At 49.4% G+C, this 22,655-nt stretch overlaps 1 protein-coding gene across 2 annotated transcripts in view; it reads right to left on the reverse strand.

Moving 5' to 3' along the window:
• The window catches only part of POGLUT1 (protein O-glucosyltransferase 1), a 61,742-nt gene that overhangs the window by 21,920 nt on the left and 17,167 nt on the right, over positions 1-22,655 (reverse strand). For both annotated transcript variants that reach the window (XM_088472440.1, XM_088472441.1), the window contains exons 4-7: positions 15,367-15,502; positions 13,380-13,501; positions 13,242-13,301; positions 13,061-13,160 (exon numbers count right to left, since the gene is read on the reverse strand). In XM_088472440.1, coding sequence (XP_088328566.1) covers positions 13,061-13,160; positions 13,242-13,301; positions 13,380-13,501; positions 15,367-15,502 — 418 coding nt within the window. The remainder of the gene's footprint in view (positions 1-13,060; positions 13,161-13,241; positions 13,302-13,379; positions 13,502-15,366; positions 15,503-22,655) is intronic.

Raw genomic sequence — 22,655 nt, forward strand, 5'->3', positions numbered from 1 at the left:
ACTCTCTGCATACTAGTGTCCGCATCCACCCTGATACAAATACAGGACTCTCTGCATACTAGTGTCCCCATCCGCCCAGATACAAATACAGGACTCTCTGCATACTAGTGTCCGCATCCACCCTGATACAAATACAGGACTCTCTGCATACTAGTGTCCACATCCGCCCCTATACAAATACAGGACTCTCTGCATACTAGTGTCCACATCCGCCCTGATACAAATACAGGACTCTCTGCAAACTAGTGTCCGCATCCACCCAGATACAAATAGAGGACTCTCTGCATACTAGTGTCCGCATCCGCCCAGATACAAATACAGGACTCTCTGCATACTAGTGTCCACATCCGCCCCTATACAAATACAGGACTCTCTGCATACTAGTGTCCACATCCGCCCCTATACAAATACAGGACTCTCTGCATACTAGTGTCCGCATCCGCCCCGATACAAATACAGGACTCTCTGCATACTAGTGTCCACATCCACCCAGATACAAATACAGGACTCTCGGCATATTAGTGTCCGCATCCGCCCCGATACAAATACAGGACTCTCGGCATATTAGTGTCCGCATCCGCCCCGATACAAATACAGGACTCTCTGCATACTAGTGTCCGCATCCGCCCCGATACAAATACAGGACTCTCTGCATACTAGTGTCCACATCCACCCTGATACAAATACAGGACTCTCTGCATACTAGTGTCCACATCCGCCCCTATACAAATACAGGACTCTCTGCATACTAGTGTCCACATCCGCCCCTATACAAATACAGGACTCTCTGCATACTAGTGTCCGCATCCGCCCCGATACAAATACAGGACTCTCTGCATACTAGTGTCCACATCCACCCAGATACAAATACAGGACTCTCGGCATATTAGTGTCCGCATCCGCCCCGATACAAATACAGGACTCTCTGCATACTAGTGTCCACATCCACCCTGATACAAATACAGGACTCTCTGCATACTAGTGTCCACATCCGCCCCTATACAAATACAGGACTCTCTGCATACTAGTGTCCACATCCGCCCCTATACAAATACAGGACTCTCTGCATACTAGTGTCCACATCCGCCCCTATACAAATACAGGACTCTCTGCATACTAGTGTCCACATCCGCCCCTATACAAATACAGGACTCTCTGCATACTAGTGTCCACATCCGCCCCTATACAAATACAGGACTCTCTGCATACTAGTGTCCGCATCCGCCCCTATACAAATACAGGACTCTCTGCATACTAGTGTCCGCATCCGCCCAGATACAAATACAGGACTCTCTGCATACTAGTGTCCGCATCCGCCCAGATACAAATACAGGACTCTCTGCATACTAGTGTCCGCATCCGCCCAGATACAAATACAGGACTCTCTGCATACTAGTGTCCGCATCCACCCCGATACAAATACAGGACTCTCTGCATACTAGTGTCCGCATCCACCCCGATACAAATACAGGACTCTCTGCATACTAGTGTCCGCATCCACCCCGATACAAATACAGGACTCTCTGCATACTAGTGTCCGCATCCACCCCGATACAAATACAGGACTCTCTGCATACTAGTGTCCGCATCCACCCCGATACAAATACAGGACTCTCTGCATACTAGTGTCCGCATCCACCCAGATACAAATACAGGACTCTCTGCATACTAGTGTCCGCATCCGCCCAGATACAAATACAGGACTCTCTGCATACTAGTGTCCGCATCCACCCTGATACAAATACAGGACTCTCTGCATACTAGTGTCCGCATCCACCCTGATACAAATACAGGACTCTCTGCATACTAGTGTCCGCATCCACCCTGATACAAATACAGGACTCTCTGCATACTAGTGTCCGCATCCACCCTGATACAAATACAGGACTCTCTGCATACTAGTGTCCCCATCCGCCCAGATACAAATACAGGACTCTCTGCATACTAGTGTCCGCATCCACCCTGATACAAATACAGGACTCTCTGCATACTAGTGTCCACATCCGCCCCTATACAAATACAGGACTCTCTGCATACTAGTGTCCACATCCGCCCTGATACAAATACAGGACTCTCTGCAAACTAGTGTCCGCATCCACCCAGATACAAATACAGGACTCTCTGCATACTAGTGTCCGCATCCGCCCAGATACAAATACAGGACTCTCTGCATACTAGTGTCCGCATCCACCCTGATACAAATACAGGACTCTCTGCATACTAGTGTCCACATCCGCCCCTATACAAATACAGGACTCTCTGCATACTAGTGTCCACATCCGCCCCTATACAAATACAGGACTCTCTGCATACTAGTGTCCGCATCCGCCCCGATACAAATACAGGACTCTCTGCATACTAGTGTCCACATCCACCCAGATACAAATACAGGACTCTCGGCATATTAGTGTCCGCATCCGCCCCGATACAAATACAGGACTCTCGGCATATTAGTGTCCGCATCCGCCCCGATACAAATACAGGACTCTCTGCATACTAGTGTCCGCATCCGCCCCGATACAAATACAGGACTCTCTGCATACTAGTGTCCACATCCACCCTGATACAAATACAGGACTCTCTGCATACTAGTGTCCACATCCGCCCCTATACAAATACAGGACTCTCTGCATACTAGTGTCCACATCCGCCCCTATACAAATACAGGACTCTCTGCATACTAGTGTCCGCATCCGCCCCGATACAAATACAGGACTCTCTGCATACTAGTGTCCACATCCACCCAGATACAAATACAGGACTCTCGGCATATTAGTGTCCGCATCCGCCCCGATACAAATACAGGACTCTCTGCATACTAGTGTCCACATCCACCCTGATACAAATACAGGACTCTCTGCATACTAGTGTCCACATCCGCCCCTATACAAATACAGGACTCTCTGCATACTAGTGTCCACATCCGCCCCTATACAAATACAGGACTCTCTGCATACTAGTGTCCACATCCGCCCCTATACAAATACAGGACTCTCTGCATACTAGTGTCCACATCCGCCCCTATACAAATACAGGACTCTCTGCATACTAGTGTCCACATCCGCCCCTATACAAATACAGGACTCTCTGCATACTAGTGTCCGCATCCGCCCCTATACAAATACAGGACTCTCTGCATACTAGTGTCCGCATCCGCCCAGATACAAATACAGGACTCTCTGCATACTAGTGTCCGCATCCGCCCAGATACAAATACAGGACTCTCTGCATACTAGTGTCCGCATCCGCCCAGATACAAATACAGGACTCTCTGCATACTAGTGTCCGCATCCACCCCGATACAAATACAGGACTCTCTGCATACTAGTGTCCGCATCCACCCCGATACAAATACAGGACTCTCTGCATACTAGTGTCCGCATCCACCCCGATACAAATACAGGACTCTCTGCATACTAGTGTCCGCATCCACCCCGATACAAATACAGGACTCTCTGCATACTAGTGTCCGCATCCACCCCGATACAAATACAGGACTCTCTGCATACTAGTGTCCGCATCCACCCAGATACAAATACAGGACTCTCTGCATACTAGTGTCCGCATCCGCCCAGATACAAATACAGGACTCTCTGCATACTAGTGTCCGCATCCACCCTGATACAAATACAGGACTCTCTGCATACTAGTGTCCGCATCCACCCTGATACAAATACAGGACTCTCTGCATACTAGTGTCCGCATCCACCCTGATACAAATACAGGACTCTCTGCATACTAGTGTCCGCATCCACCCTGATACAAATACAGGACTCTCTGCATACTAGTGTCCCCATCCGCCCAGATACAAATACAGGACTCTCTGCATACTAGTGTCCGCATCCACCCTGATACAAATACAGGACTCTCTGCATACTAGTGTCCACATCCGCCCCTATACAAATACAGGACTCTCTGCATACTAGTGTCCACATCCGCCCCTATACAAATACAGGACTCTCTGCATACTAGTGTCCGCATCCGCCCCGATACAAATACAGGACTCTCTGCATACTAGTGTCCACATCCACCCAGATACAAATACAGGACTCTCGGCATATTAGTGTCCGCATCCGCCCCGATACAAATACAGGACTCTCTGCATACTAGTGTCCGCATCCGCCCCGATACAAATACAGGACTCTCTGCATACTAGTGTCCACATCCACCCTGATACAAATACAGGACTCTCTGCATACTAGTGTCCACATTCGCCCCTATACAAATACAGGACTCTCTGCATACTAGTGTCCACATCCGCCCCTATACAAATACAGGACTCTCTGCATACTAGTGTCCACATCCGCCCCTATACAAATACAGGACTCTCTGCATACTAGTGTCCACATCCGCCCCTATACAAATACAGGACTCTCTGCATACTAGTGTCCACATCCGCCCCTATACAAATACAGGACTCTCTGCATACTAGTGTCCACATCCGCCCCTATACAAATACAGGACTCTCTGCATACTAGTGTCCACATCCGCCCCTATACAAATACAGGACTCTCTGCATACTAGTGTCCACATCCGCCCCTATACAAATACAGGACTCTCTGCATACTAGTGTCCGCATCCGCCCCTATACAAATACAGGACTCTCTGCATACTAGTGTCCGCATCCGCCCAGATACAAATACAGGACTCTCTGCATACTAGTGTCCGCATCCGCCCAGATACAAATACAGGACTCTCTGCATACTAGTGTCCGCATCCACCCCGATACAAATACAGGACTCTCTGCATACTAGTGTCCGCATCCACCCCGATACAAATACAGGACTCTCTGCATACTAGTGTCCACATCCGCCCCTATACAAATACAGTACTCTCTGCATACTAGTGTCCACATCCGCCCCTATACAAATACAGGACTCTCTGCATACTAGTGTCCACATCCGCCCCTATACAAATACAGGACTCTCTGCATACTAGTGTCCACATCCGCCCCTATACAAATACAGGACTCTCTGCATACTAGTGTCCGCATCCGCCCCTATACAAATACAGGACTCTCTGCATACTAGTGTCCGCATCCGCCCAGATACAAATACAGGACTCTCTGCATACTAGTGTCCGCATCCGCCCAGATACAAATACAGGACTCTCTGCATACTAGTGTCCGCATCCACCCCGATACAAATACAGGACTCTCTGCATACTAGTGTCCGCATCCACCCCGATACAAATACAGGACTCTCTGCATACTAGTGTCCGCATCCACCCCGATACAAATACAGGACTCTCTGCATACTAGTGTCCACATCCACCCCGATACAAATACAGGACTCTCTGCATACTAGTGTCCGCATCCACCCTGATACAAATACAGGACTCTCTGCATACTAGTGTCCGCATCCACCCAGATACAAATACAGGACTCTCTGCATACTAGTGTCCGCATCCGCCCAGATACAAATACAGGACTCTCTGCATACTAGTGTCCGCATCCACCCTGATACAAATACAGGACTCTCTGCATACTAGTGTCCGCATCCGCCCCGATACAAATACAGGACTCTCTGCATACTAGTGTCCACATCCGCCCCTATACAAATACAGGACTCTCTGCATACTAGTGTCCACATCCGCCCCTATACAAATACAGGACTCTCTGCATACTAGTGTCCGCATCCGCCCAGATACAAATACAGGACTCTCTGCATACTAGTGTCCGCATCCGCCCAGATACAAATACAGGACTCTCTGCATACTAGTGTCCGCATCCGCCCCTATACAAATACAGGACTCTCTGCATACTAGTGTCCACATCCACCCCGATACAAATACAGGACTCTCTGCATACTAGTGTCCGCATCCACCCTGATACAAATACAGGACTCTCTGCATACTAGTGTCCGCATCCACCCAGATACAAATACAGGACTCTCTGCATACTAGTGTCCGCATCCGCCCCGATACAAATACAGGACTCTCTGCATACTAGTGTCCGCATCCACCCTGATACAAATACAGGACTCTCTGCATACTAGTGTCCGCATCCACCCTGATACAAATACAGGACTCTCTGCATACTAGTGTCCGCATCCACCCTGATACAAATACAGGACTCTCTGCATACTAGTGTCCGCATCCACCCTGATACAAATACAGGACTCTCTGCATACTAGTGTCCACATCCGCCCCTATACAAATACAGGACTCTCTGCATACTAGTGTCCACATCCGCCCCTATACAAATACAGGAGTCTCTGCATACTAGTGTCCACATCCGCCCCTATACAAATACAGGACTCTCTGCATACTAGTGTCCACATCCGCCCCTATACAAATACAGGACTCTCTGCATACTAGTGTCCACATCCGCCCCTATACAAATACAGGACTCTCTGCATACTAGTGTCCACATCCGCCCCTATACAAATACAGGACTCTCTGCATACTAGTGTCCACATCCGCCCCTATACAAATACAGGACTCTCTGCATACTAGTGTCCACATCCGCCCCTATACAAATACAGGACTCTCTGCATACTAGTGTCCGCATCCGCCCAGATACAAATACAGGACTCTCTGCATACTAGTGTCCGCATCCGCCCAGATACAAATACAGGACTCTCTGCATACTAGTGTCCGCATCCACCCCGATACAAATACAGGACTCTCTGCATACTAGTGTCCGCATCCACCCTGATACAAATACAGGACTCTCTGCATACTAGTGTCCGCATCCACCCAGATACAAATACAGGACTCTCTGCATACTAGTGTCCACATCCACCCCGATACAAATACAGGACTCTCTGCATACTAGTGTCCGCATCCACCCTGATACAAATACAGGACTCTCTGCATACTAGTGTCCGCATCCACCCAGATACAAATACAGGACTCTCTGCATACTAGTGTCCGCATCCGCCCAGATACAAATACAGGACTCTCTGCATACTAGTGTCCGCATCCACCCCGACACAAATACAGGACTCTCTGCATACTAGTGTCCGCATCCACCCTGATACAAATACAGGACTCTCTGCATACTAGTGTCCGCATCCACCCTGATACAAATACAGGACTCTCTGCATACTAGTGTCCGCATCCACCCAGATACAAATACAGGACTCTCTGCATACTAGTGTCCGCATCCGCCCAGATACAAATACAGGACTCTCTGCATACTAGTGTCCGCATCCACCCTGATACAAATACAGGACTCTCTGCATACTAGTGTCCACATCCGCCCCTATACAAATACAGGACTCTCTGCATACTAGTGTCCACATCCGCCCCTATACAAATACAGGACTCTCTGCATACTAGTGTCCACATCCGCCCCTATACAAATACAGGACTCTCTGCATACTAGTGTCCACATCCGCCCCTATACAAATACAGGACTCTCTGCATACTAGTGTCCACATCCGCCCCTATACAAATACAGGACTCTCTGCATACTAGTGTCCGCATCCGCCCAGATACAAATACAGGACTCTCTGCATACTAGTGTCCGCATCCGCCCAGATACAAATACAGGACTCTCTGCATACTAGTGTCCGCATCCACCCCGATACAAATACAGGACTCTCTGCATACTAGTGTCCGCATCCACCCTGATACAAATACAGGACTCTCTGCATACTAGTGTCCGCATCCACCCCGATACAAATACAGGACTCTCTGCATACTAGTGTCCACATCCACCCCGATACAAATACAGGACTCTCTGCATACTAGTGTCCGCATCCACCCTGATACAAATACAGGACTCTCTGCATACTAGTGTCCGCATCCACCCAGATACAAATACAGGACTCTCTGCATACTAGTGTCCGCATCCGCCCAGATACAAATACAGGACTCTCTGCATACTAGTGTCCGCATCCACCCTGATACAAATACAGGACTCTCTGCATACTAGTGTCCGCATCCACCCTGATACAAATACAGGACTCTCTGCATACTAGTGTCCGCATCCACCCTGATACAAATACAGGACTCTCTGCATACTAGTGTCCGCATCCACCCAGATACAAATACAGGACTCTCTGCATACTAGTGTCCGCATCCGCCCAGATACAAATACAGGACTCTCTGCATACTAGTGTCCGCATCCACCCTGATACAAATACAGGACTCTCTGCATACTAGTGTCCGCATCCGCCCCTATACAAATACAGGACTCTCTGCATACTAGTGTCCGCATCCGCCCTGATACAAATACAGGACTCTCTGCATACTAGTGTCCGCATCCGCCCAGATACAAATACAGGACTCTCTGCATACTAGTGTCCGCATCCACCCTGATACAAATACAGGACTCTCTGCATACTAGTGTCCGCATCCGCCCTGATACAAATACAGGACTCTCTGCATACTAGTGTCCGCATCCGCCCCGATACAAATACAGGACTCTCTGCATACTAGTGTCCGCATCCGCCCAGATACAAATACAGGACTCTCTGCATACTAGTGTCCACATCCGCCCCTATACAAATACAGGACTCTCTGCATACTAGTGTCCACATCCGCCCAGATACAAATACAGGACTCTCTGCATACTAGTGTCCGCATCCGCCCTGATACAAATACAGGACTCTCTGCATACTAGTGTCCGCATCCGCCCCGATACAAATACAGGACTCTCTGCATACTAGTGTCCGCATCCGCCCAGATACAAATACAGGACTCTCTGCATACTAGTGTCCACATCCGCCCCTATACAAATACAGGACTCTCTGCATACTAGTGTCCGCATCCGCCCAGATACAAATACAGGACTCTCTGCATACTAGTGTCCGTATCCGCCCCGATACAAATACAGGACTCTCTGCATACTAGTGTCCGCATCCGCCCCGATACAAATACAGGACTCTCCAGTTGGCGTTTTGGGATGATGGAGGAATCCACCTGGCTCCATATTCAGCTGCATGTATTTCTGGTCCCGGAAAGTGTTGGGACAGCTGTAATGTGAGTATAGGTGTATTTTATTACACCCATCCCTTCTGGTACGCCTTGAGTACTTACTTTTTGGTGGAATTTCATAGACATGATGACCCATGTTTACAATTGTTGTTTGTTTTTAGGAATTCATTTTGTTACTGTGATTGTCATTAAATAACAGGAGACATGGTAAGAACTGACCTTTGTTATCTCTGTTTGTAACACTCCTGAAATTAGCGTAAGCTCGGTATCTGCAGACATCTTATCCTCAATCACCATGGTCTCCCGGACCGCCCGTATAAGTCCCGGGATATATATAGACGACCTAGCTTCCGTATCCTTGGCGGGAGCCTCAGAGTCAGACAAATCTCGGATTTCCCCATCATCTGAGGTAACGTCATCCTCGTCATACTGAGGCTGGGATGACAATAATGGGCTCTTCGCGGGCCTCAGCGGGGATTCCTGAGGATCCGTGAGGAAATTAACAATCTTAGGAAAATTGTCCACCCAACTAGGGGCAGGGACACCTGAGGCGCAGGTAACGGCTGACTCTGTGCCACTACCATCTGACCTGGGCCCACCGCTGTCTGTAGCTCCTGTCTAAAATGGCCACCGGAGCTCAGACAAGAGAAGGAGCCCAGCAAAGAGCGCGCTTCTGGCGCTCAGCAGTGGGGGAGGAGCCGGCTGTAAACAGGGAAGGCATCCTCATCCCGACCTGCAATTAACCCCAGGGACGCCGGAGCGGTACCGCTACTGCTCTGGTCCGCTGTCCCTGGAGGCTAGGTAGAGCGCAGGACTCAGTGCCTGGCTCCACCTGCACATCAGCATCCCGGGAGCCCCCAGCCCTGGGTGACCATGACTGTGTAGTGGTGGACACCCACCGCGGGCGTCCGCCGTTACTTACCCGTTCCCCATAGACCCAGCAACAGTCAGGGATCCTCCGGGGTCCCTGTCAGAAGAAAAAATCCCCGGAGGCCCGCCGAGATCCCCAGATCAGTACTGGGGTCTCGGCGCCAGCGGGGCGGTGATGTGTACGTCCGTCGGACTGTCCACATTACCGCTCTTAGAATTCTTTGCGTGGAACACCCGACTCCGGCAGAGCACCGCCGACACTGAAGGTGCCTTGGCCGGGGGGCGGGGTATAGGAGCCTGGTGCATCCTGGGAGGCTCAAAGAACTTAACTATGTGGTGCCCGGACTGGTTGCCCAGCCTACCGATACCCCAAGGTAAAGGCCCTGTGGACCCTGAAGTAGAAACTCCACTATGTCCCCTTGTTTTTTTCATATGGATGTACACTATATGGGAGGATAAGGAGGGCCTATGGATGTACACTATATGGGAGGATCAGGAGGGCCTATGGAGGTACACTATATGGGAGGATAAGGAGGGCCTATGGAGGTACACTATATGGGAGGATAAGGAGGGCCTATGGAGGTACACTATATGGGAGGATAAGGAGGGCCTATGGAGGTACACTATATGGGAGGATAAGGAGGGCCTATGGAGGTACACTATATGGGAGGATAAGGAGGGCCTATGGAGGTACACTATATGGGAGGATAAGGAGGGCCTATGGAGGTACACTATATGGGAGGATAAGGAGGGCCTATGGAGGTACACTATATGGGAGGATAAGGAGGGCCTATGGAGGTACACTATATGGGAGGATAAGGAGGGCCTATGGAGGTACACTATATGGGAGGATCAGGAGGGCCTATGGAGGTACACTATATGGGAGGATCAGGAGGGCCTATGGAGGTACACTATATGGGAGGATCAGGAGGGCCTATGGAGGTACACTATATGGGAGGATCAGGAGGGCCTATGGAGGTACACTATATGGGAGGATCAGGAGGGCCTATGGATGTACACTATATGGGAGGATCAGGAGGGCCTATGGATGTACACTATATGGGAGGATCAGGAGGGCCTATGGATGTACACTATATGGGAGGATCAGGAGGGCCTATGGATGTACACTATATGGGAGGATCAGGAGGGCCTATGGATGTACACTATATGGGAGGATCAGGAGGGCCTATGGATGTACACTATATGGGAGGATCAGGAGGGCCTATGGATGTACACTATATGGCAGGATCAGGAGGGCCTATGGATGTACACTATATGGCAGGATCAGGAGGGCCTATGGATGTACACTATATGGGAGGATAAGGAGGGCCTATGGATGTACACTATATGGGAGGATAAGGAGGGCCTATGGATGTACACTATATGGGAGGATAAGGAGGGCCTATGGATGTACACTATATGGGAGGATAAGGAGGGCCTATGGATGTACACTATATGGGAGGATAAGGAGGGCCTATGGATGTACACTATATGGGAGGATCAGGAGGGCCTATGGATGTACACTATATGGGAGGATAAGGAGGGCCTATGGATGTACACTATATGGGAGGATCAGGAGGGCCTATGGATGTACACTATATGGGAGGATCAGGAGGGCCTATGGATGTACACTATATGGGAGGATCAGGAGGGCCTATGGATGTACACTATATGGGAGGATCAGGAGGGCCTATGGATGTACACTATATGGGAGGATCAGGAGGGCCTATGGATGTACACTATATGGGAGGATCAGGAGGGCCTATGGATGTACACTATATGGGAGGATCAGGAGGGCCTATGGATGTACACTATATGGGAGGATCAGGAGGGCCTATGGATGTACACTATATGGGAGGATCAGGAGGGCCTATGGATGTACACTATATGGGAGGATCAGGAGTGCCTATGGATGTAAACTATATGGGAGGATAAGGAGGGCCTATGGATGTAAACTATATGGGAGGATAAGGAGGGCCTATGGATGTACACTATATGGGAGGATAAGGAGGGCCTATGGATGTACACTATATGGGAGGATAAGGAGGGCCTATGGATGTACACTATATGGGAGGATAAGGAGTGCCTATGGATGTACACTATATGGGAGGATAAGGAGGGCCTATGGATGTACACTATATGGGAGGATAAGGAGTGCCTATGGATGTACACTGTATGGGAGTATAAGGAGTGCCTATGGATGTACACTATATGGGAGTATAAGGAGTGCCTATGGATGTACACTATATGGGAGGATAAGGAGGGCCTATGGATGTACACTATATGGGAGTATAAGGAGTGCCTATGGATGTACACTATATGGGAGGATAAGGAGTGCCTATGGATGTACACTATATGGGAGGATAAGGAGTGCCTATGGATGTACACTATATGGGAGGATAAGGAGTGCCTATGGATGTACACTATATGGGAGGATAAGGAGTGCCTATGGATGTACACTATATGGGAGTATAAGGAGTGCCTATGGATGTACACTATATGGGAGTATAAGGAGTGCCTATGGATGTACACTATATGGGAGGATAAGGAGGGCCTATGGATGTACACTATATGGGAGGATAAGGAGGGCCTATGGATGTACACTATATGGGAGGATAAGGAGTGCCTATGGATGTACACTATATGGGAGGATAAGGAGTGCCTATGGATGTACACTATATGGGAGGATAAGGAGTGCCTATGGATGTACACTATATGAGAGGATAAGGAGTGCCTATGGATGTACACTATATGGGAGGATAAGGAGTGCCTATGGATGTACACTATATGGGAGGATAAGGAGTGCCTATGGATGTACACTATATGAGAGGATAAGGAGTGCCTATGGATGTACACTATATGGGAGGATAAGGAGTGCCTATGGATGTACAGTATATGGGAGTATAAGGAGGGCCTATGGATGTAGACTATATGGGAGTATAAGGAGTGCCTATGGATGTACACTATATGGGAGTATAAGGAGGGCCTATTGCATAAGAATAATTCAAGGTTTTACCCTTTTGGAATTGTATTGATAAAGAAGGACTTCCATACATTGGACATTTGTTGATTCTGTGGATAGTATATAAGTTCTAACATAAAGGGAGCGCGCTGAGTGTTTCATATCTTTGTAAGCCTTGTTGGGGGTGTTTCTAGGGACCACCCCTCTACACGCATTTGCAGCATCCCAAGGAAGCGCAGGTTTCTAAAACCATTCTATATATAACCAGCACACGCCTCGTCCTACGATAGACCTAGGGTTATGATTGAATTGCCTCCTAAGGACGCCTCCCACCCTCGTTACCTTCTCTGACCTCCATGCTTGGTTCTTCGTGTATTGCGCATCCACCAGATCCGGGCTCTCCCGGGACAGCAGTATCAGAGGGTCCCGCTCAGGGCTTGTCCTAGGAGGTGAGGAAAGGGTCCTAGAGTGAGACAGAGAGGACAGTGGTGGAGGCATGGACCCATGGCCATCTCCTGCTTACCTGGACCCTCGGAAATATCCTTTTGGAGTTTTCTTCTCCCAGGGCCAGATATCAGCTGCCCTTAAAATAAGAAAGACAGTGTCACCCAGTGTGGAGAAACGGACCCCCATGGCCCACACACGTGATGGTCACACGCACTTCCTCAAGTCCTCTCTCATGAGGTCCCAGCGACCCAGTCCTGTGGGGTATATGGGCCACACTGCAGGTCCACCCTCCCAGAAGGTCCAAGCAGGGTACATGATGTCCTTATAATCTGCAGTCTGGACACAGAGCAAAGACACGTTAGTCACACATGATGTTCATATGTTGAATGACCTATAAGGTGTTGGTAGAACTTTGACATGTGCCATGATCCCATGGCTATGATGCATCCGGCTGAAACGCATCATCTCGTGCCCAGAGCTCTAACAGCTTAACAGTGACACCAGGTGAATGACCAATGTATGGTTCAATCCTAGCATACGGTGTCAGTGTTCCTAGCGAGACTGATGGGGGTACAATCGTGCCTGACATGTGCAGGGAGAAAACACACACAACACACACACACACACACCTCAGCACTCCACCCCCAAGACGTGCCTATCCTCAGCACTCCAAACCCTGACTTGCCTATCCTCGGCACTCCAAACCCTGACTTGCCTATCCTTACCCCTCAACTTGTTCCTCGACTTGTTCATTCCTCAGCAATCTGCCCCTCAATTTGGTTGTTCCTCAGTACTCCCCACCCTTACCGACGCTCAGCACTTCACCCCCCCCAACTTACTGATGCTCATCCCTTCACCCCCCCCCCGCCCGACTTACTGATGCTCAGCAATGCCCAGCACTCCACCCCCCCCCCCCCCCCCGACTTACCGATGCTCAACACTCCTGACTAATTAGTTCCTCAGCACTTAACTTCCAGACTTGCCTATTCCAAAGCACTCCACCCCCTGGCTTGACTTTCCACAGCAGTCGGCACCGACTTACCAATGCTCAGCACCCCACCCCTGACATGCCCGTTCCACAGCACTACACCCCACAACTTATTTTTTCCTCAGCACTCAACCCCCTGAATTGTTTCCCTTCACCACTTCACCTCCCCAACTTGCCAGTCCTCAGCACTCAACCCTTCGACTTCACCATTCTTCAGGACTCTACCCCGGACATACGATCCTCAGCACTCCACACCCCCAACTTACCTATCCTCAAGACTCCACCCTTCGAGTTGTTTATTCCTTAGAGCACTGCATCCCCAGACTTGCCAATCTTAGCACTCCCTACCCCCGACTTGCCATTCCTCAGCACTCCACTCCCAACTTGCTTATTGTCAGCACTCCAACCCTCGACATGCCCGTTCCTCTGCACTCCCCCAGTCTAGTTCTTTCCTCAGCACTCAACCACCAAGACTTACCTGTTTCTCAGCACTCCATCCCCAGATTAGACCATTCCTTAGCACTCAACCCCCCAATTTGTCCATTCCTCAGCACCCAATAACTTATTTATCCTCAGCACCCAACGACTTAGTTATTCCTCAGCGCTCCCCACTCCTCAACTTGCCAATCCTCAGCACTTTACCCCTTGACTTGTTCATTCATCAGCACTCCAACCTTGGACTTATTAGTTCCTCAGCACTCCTCCTCCCCCCCCTCACCTTGTTCAATTCTAGCACTCCACGCACAGACTTTCCCAATCCCCAGCACTCCACCCCAAGACTTGTTCATTCCTCAGCACTCCACCACCGACTTGCCTATAATCAGCAGTCCACCCGAGCTTTTTCATTCCTCAGCACCCTAACCCCCGAATCACCCCGTCCCAGCACTCTATGCTTCAACACATCTCATCCTCAGCACCCCACACCCTCTAATTACTCCTTCCTTATAACTCTACCCCCTGACCCGTCATATCCTCAGTAGTAGAGTGTTCAAACCTCCCCTGTATTCAACGCTCACCAACTCATCCTGTCCTCAGTCCTATACCCATAACTTGTCCAGTCATTAGTACTCTATAGTCCCATTACTCCCATCCTCAGCTCTACACACAACAATTTGTGAGGTTACTAGATTTCTACAACCCAACGCCTCCCACCCTCAGGTGTACACCCCACATCAACCCTGAGCTTGGTACATCCTCCCAGATGCAAACTCACCTTGCTGAAGGAGAAGACTGGGATGACTGGTGTCATCCACTGTGGAACCTGGGGATAATCTCGAACATTCATCACTATATCCATATCCGGTAAGTCGGGGAGAAGCTGAAGCAGGAAGTGCTCCACCCCACTGCATCTACAGAGATATAACATACATGTGACGGGTACACTGCAGCGTGTATATATACATTACAGCGTGTACCTGAGTCTGTCTGCTCCATCTCCCCTGACGCTATCACTCAGGAACGTGTACACTGCAGCGTGTATATATACATTACAGCGAGTACCTGAGTCTGTCTGCTCCATCTCCCCTGAGGCTATCACTCAGGAACGTGTACACTGCAGCGTGTATATATAAATTACAGCGTGTACCTGAGTCTCTGCTCCATCTCCCCTGAGGCTATCACTCAGGAACGTGTACACTGCAGTGTGTATATATACATTACAGCGTGTACCTGAGTCTCTGCTCCATCTCCCCTGACGCTATCACTCAGGAACGTGTACACTGCAGCGTGTATATATACATTACAGCGTGTACCTGAGTCTGTCTGCTCCATCTCCCCTGACGCTATCACTCAGGAACGTGTACAATGCAGCGTGTATATATACATTACAGCGTATACCTGAGTCTCTGCTCCATCTCCCCTGACGCTATCACTCAGGAACGTGTACACTGCAGCGTGTATATATACATTACAGCGTGTACCTGAGTCTGTCTGCTCCATCTCCCCTGACGCCATCACTCAGGAACGTGTACACTGCAGCGTGTATATATACATTACTGCGTGTACCTGAGTCTCTCTGCTCCATCTCCCCTGACGCTATCACTCAGGAACGTGTACACTGCAGCGTGTATATATACATTACAGCGTGTACCTGAGTCTCTCCGCTCCATCTCCCCTGACGCCATCACTCAGGAACGTGTACACTGCAGCGTATATATACATTACAGCGTGTACCTGAGTCTCTGCTCCATCTCCCCGGACGTTATCACTCAGGAACGTGTACATTGCAGCGTGTATATATACATTACAGCGTGTACCTGAGTCTGTCTGCTCCATCTACCCTGATGCTATCACTCAGGAACGTGTACACTGCAGCGTGTATATATACATTACAGCGTGTACCTGAGTCTCTGCTCCATCTCCCCGGACGCTATCACTCAGGAACGTGTACACTGCAGCGTGTATATATGCATTACAGCGTGTACCTGAGTCTCTGCTCCATCTCCCCGGACGCTATCACTCAGGAACGTGTACACTGCAGCGTGTATATATACATTACAGCGTGTACCTGAGTCTCTGCTCCATCTCCCCTGACACTATCACTCAGGAACGTGTACACTGCAGCGTGTATATATACATTACAGCGTATACCTGAGTCTCTGCTCCATCTCCCCTGACACTATCACTCAGGAACGTGTACACTGCAGCGTGTATATATACATTACAGCGAGTACCTGAGTCTCTGCTCCATCTCCCCTGACGCTATCACTCAGGAACGTGTACACTGCAGCGTGTATATATACATTACGGCGTGTACCTGAGTCTCTCTGCTCCATCTCCCCTGACGCTATCACTCAGGAACGTGTACACTGCAGCGTGTATATATACATTACAGCGTGTACCTGAGTCTGTCTGCTCCATCTCCCCTGACGCCATCACTCAGGAACGTGTACACTGCAGCGTGTATATATACATTACAGCGTGTACCTGAGTCTGTCTGCTCCATCTCCCCTGACACCATCACTCAGGAACGTGTACACTGCAGCGTGTATATATACATTACAGCGTATACCTGAGTCTGTCTGCTCCATCTCCCCTGACGCTATCACTCAGGAACGTGTACACTGCAGCGTGTATATATACATTACAGCGTGTCCCTGAGTCTGTCTGCTCCATCTCCCCTGACGCTATCACTCAGGAACGTGTACACTGCAGCGGGTATATATACATTACAGCGTATACCTGAGTCTGTCTGCTCCATCTCCCCTGACACTATCACTCAGGAACGTGTACACTGCAGCGTGTATATATACATTACAGCGAGTACCTGAGTCTCTGCTCCATCTCCCCTGACGCTATCACTCAGGAACGTGTACACTGCAGCGTGTATATATACATTACAGCGTGTACCTGAGTCTCTGCTCCATCTCCCCTGACGCTATCACTCAGGAACGTGTACACTGCAGGGTGTATATATACATTACAGCGTGTACCTGAGTCTCTCTGCTCCATCTCCCCTGACGCTATCACTCAGGAACGTGTACACTGCAGCGTGTATATATATACATTACAGCGTGTACCTGAGTCTCTCCGCTCCATCTCCCCTGACGCCATCACTCAGGAACGTGTACACTGCAGCGTATATATACATTACAGCGTATACCTGAGTCTGTTTGCTCCATCTTCCCTGACGCCATCACTCAGGAACGGGTACACTGCAGCGTGTATATATACATTACAGCGTATACCTGAGTCTGTCTGCTCCATCTCCCCTGACGCTATCACTCAGGAACGGGTACACTGCAGCGTGTATATATACATTACAGCGTATACCTGAGTCTGTCTGCTCCATCTCCCCTGACGCCATCACTCAGGAACGGGTACACTGCAGCGTGTATATATACATTACAGCGTGTACCTGAGTCTCTCTGCTCCATCTCCCCTGACGCTATCACATAGGAACGTGTACACTGCAGCGTGTATATATACATTACAGCGTGTACCTGAGTCTCTCTGCTCCATCTCCCCTGACGCTATCACTCAGGAACGTGTACACTGCAGCGTGTATATATACATTACAGCGTGTCCCTGAGTCTCTCTGCTCCATCTCCCCTGACGCTATCACTCAGGAACGTGTACACTGCAGCGTGTATATATACATTACAGCGTGTACCTGAGTCTCTCTGCTCCATCTCCCCTGACACCATCACTCAGGAACGTGTACACTGTAGCGTGTATATATACATTACAGCGTATACCTGAGTCTCTGCTCCATCTCCCCTGACGCTATCACTCAGGAACGTGTACACTGCAGCGTGTATATATACATTACAGCGTGTACCTGAGTCTGTCTGCTCCATCTCCCCTGACGCTATCACTCAGGAACGTGTACACTGCAGCGTGTATATATACATTACAGCGTGTACCTGAGTCTCTCTGCTCCATCTCCCCTGACGCTATCACTCAGGAACGTGTACACTGCAGCGTGTATATATACATTACAGCATGTACCTGAGTCTCTCTGCTCCATCTCCCATGACGCTATCACTCAGGAACGTGTACACTGCAGCGTGTATATATACATTACAGCGTGTACCTGAGTCTCTCTGCTCCATCTACCCTGATGCTATCACTCAGGAACGTGTACACTGCAGCGTGTATATATACATTACAGCGTGTACCTGAGTCTGTCTGCTCCATCTCCCCTGACGCCATCACTCAGGAACGTGTACACTGCAGCGTGTATATATATATTACAGCGTGTACCTGAGTCTCTGCTCCATCTCCCCTGACGCTATCACTCAGGAACGTGTACACTGCAGCATGTATATATACATTACAGCGTGTACCTGAGTCTCTGCTCCATCTCCCCTGACACTATCACTCAGGAACGTGTACACTGCAGCGTGTATATATACATTACAGCGTGTACCTGAGTCTGTCTGCTCCATCTCCCCTGACGCTATCACTCAGGAACGTGTACACTGCAGCGTGTATATATACATTACAGCGTGTACCTGAGTCTCTCTGCTCCATCTCCCCTGACGCTATCACTCAGGAACGTGTACACTGCAGCGTGTATATATACATTACAGCATGTACCTGAGTCTGTCTGCTCCATCTCCCCTGACGCTATCACTCAGGAACGTGTACACTGCAGCGTGTATATATACATTACAGCGTGTACCTGAGTCTCTGCTCCATCTCCCCTGACGCCATCACTCAGGAACGTGTACACTGCAGGGTGTATATATACATTACAGCGTGTACCTGAGTCTCTGCTCCATCTCCCCTGACGCTATCACTCAGGAACGTGTACACTGCAGCGTGTATATATACATTACAGCGTGTACCTGAGTCTGTCTGCTCCATCTCCCCTGACGCCATCACTCAGGAACGTGTACACTGCAGCGTGTATATATACATTACAGCGTGTACCTGAGTCTGTCTGCTCCATCTCCCCTGACGCCATCACTCAGGAACGTGTACACTGCAGCGTGTATATATACATTACAGCGTGTACCTGAGTCTGTCTGCTCCATCTCCCCTGACGCTATCACTCAGGAACGTGTACACTGCAGCGTGTATATATGCATTACAGCGTGTACCTGAGTCTCTCTGCTCCATCTCCCCTGAAACTATCACTCAGGAACGTGTACACTGCAGCGTGTATATATACATTACAGCGTGTACCTGAGTCTCTCTGCTCCATCTCCCCTGACGCTATCACTCAGGAACGTGTACACTGCAGCGTGTATATATACATTACAGCGTGTCCCTGAGTCTGTCTGCTCCATCTCCCCTGACGCTATCACTCAGGAACGTGTACACTGCAGCGGGTATATATACATTACAGCGTATACCTGAGTCTGTCTGCTCCATCTCCCCTTACGCTATCACTCAGGAACGTGTACACTGCAGCGTGTATATATACATTACAGCGTGTACCTGAGTCTCTCTGCTCCATCTCCCCTGACGCTATCACTCAGGAACGTGTACACTGCAGCGTGTATATATACATTACAGCGTGTACCTGAGTCTCTCTGCTCCATCTCCCCTGACGCTATCACTCAGGAACGTGTACACTGCAGCGTGTATATATATACATTACAGCGTGTACCTGAGTCTCTCCGCTCCATCTCCCCTGACGCCATCACTCAGGAACGTGTACACTGCAGCGTATATATACATTACAGCGTATACCTGAGTCTGTCTGCTCCATCTCCCCTGACGCCATCACTCAGGAACGGGTACACTGCAGCGTGTATATATACATTACAGCGTGTACCTGAGTCTGTCTGCTCCATCTCCCCTGACGCTATCACATAGGAACGTGTACACTGCAGCGTGTATATATACATTACAGCGTGTACCTGAGTCTCTCTGCTCCATCTCCCCTGACGCTATCACTCAGGAACGTGTACACTGCAGCGTGTATATATACATTACAGCGTGTCCCTGAGTCTCTCTGCTCCATCTCCCCTGACGCTATCACTCAGGAACGTGTACACTGCAGCGTGTATATATACATTACAGCGTGTACCTGAGTCTCTCTGCTCCATCTCCCCTGACACCATCACTCAGGAACGTGTACACTGTAGCGTGTATATATACATTACAGCGTATACCTGAGTCTCTGCTCCATCTCCCCTGACGCTATCACTCAGGAACGTGTACACTGCAGCGTGTATATATACATTACAGCGTGTACCTGAGTCTGTCCGCTCCATCTCCCCTGACGCTATCACTCAGGAACGTGTACACTGCAGCGTGTATATATACATTACAGCGTGTACCTGAGTCTGTCTGCTCCATCTCCCCTGACGCTATCACTCAGGAACGTGTACACTGCAGCGTGTATATATACATTACAGCGTGTACCTGAGTCTCTCTGCTCCATCTCCCCTGACGCTATCACTCAGGAACGTGTACACTGCAGCGTGTATATATACATTACAGCATGTACCTGAGTCTCTCTGCTCCATCTCCCATGACGCTATCACTCAGGAACGTGTACACTGCAGCGTGTATATATACATTACAGCGTGTACCTGAGTCTCTGCTCCATCTCCCCTGACACTATCACTCAGGAACGTGCACACTGCAGCGTGTATATATATATTACAGCGTGTACCTGAGTCTGTCTGCTCCATCTCCCCTGACGCTATCACTCAGGAACGTGTACACTGCAGCGTGTATATATACATTACAGCGTGTACCTGAGTCTCTCTGCTCCATCTACCCTGATGCTATCACTCAGGAACGTGTACACTGCAGCGTGTATATATACATTACAGCGTGTACCTGAGTCTCTGCTCCATCTCCCCGGACGCTATCACTCAGAAACGTGTACACTGCAGCGTGTATATATACATTACAGCGTGTACCTGAGTCTCTCTGCTCCATCTCCCCTGACGCTATTACTCAGGAACGTGTACACTGCAGCGTGTATATATATATTACAGCGTGTACCTGAGTCTCTGCTCCATCTCCCCTGACGCTATCACTCAGGAACGTGTACACTGCAGCGTGTATATATACATTACAGCGTGTACCTGAGTCTCTCTGCTCCATCTCCCCTGACGCTATCACTCAGGAACGTGTACACTGCAGCGTGTATATATACATTACAGCATGTACCTGAGTCTCTGCTCCATCTCCCCTGACGCTATCACTCAGGAACGTGTACACTGCAGCGTGTATATATACATTACAGCGTGTACCTGAGTCTCTCTGCTCCATCTCCCCTGACGCTATCACTCAGGAACGTGTACACTGCAGCGTGTATATATACATTACAGCGTGTACCTGAGTCTGTCTGCTCCATCTCCCCTGACGCTATCACTCAGGAACGTGTACACTGCAGCGTGTATATATACATTACAGCGTGTACCTGAGTCTCTGCTCCATCTCCCCTGACGCTATCACTCAGGAACGGGTACACTGCAGCGTGTATATATACATTACAGCGTGTACCTGAGTCTGTCTGCTCCATCTCCCCTGACGCCATCACTCAGGAACGTGTACACTGCAGCGTGTATATATACATTACAGCGTGTACCTGAGTCTGTCTGCTCCATCTCCCCTGACGCCATCACTCAGGAACGTGTACACTGCAGCGTGTATATATACATTACAGCGTGTACCTGAGTCTCTCTGCTCCATCTCCCCTGACGCTATCACTCAGGAACGTGTACATTGTAGCGTGTATATATACATTACAGCGTGTACCTGAGTCTCTCTGCTCCATCTCCCCTGAAACTATCACTCAGGAACGTGTACACTGCAGCGTGTATATATACATTACAGCGTGTACCTGAGTCTCTCTGCTCCATCTCCCCTGACGCTATCACTCAGGAACGTGTACACTGCAGCGTGTATATATATACATTACAGCGTGTACCTGAGTCTCTCTGCTCCATCTCCCCTGACGCTATCACTCAGGAACGTGTACACTGCAGCGTGTATATATAAATTACAGCGTGTACCTGAGTCTCTGCTCCATCTCCCCTGACGCTATCACTAAGGAACGTGTACACTGCAGCGTGTATATATACATTACAG

Source organism: Taudactylus pleione, unplaced genomic scaffold (assembly GCF_031769625.1).
Source record: "Taudactylus pleione unplaced genomic scaffold, aTauple2 ptg000123l, whole genome shotgun sequence".
In the NCBI taxonomy this organism is placed as follows: Eukaryota; Metazoa; Chordata; class Amphibia; order Anura; family Myobatrachidae; genus Taudactylus; species Taudactylus pleione.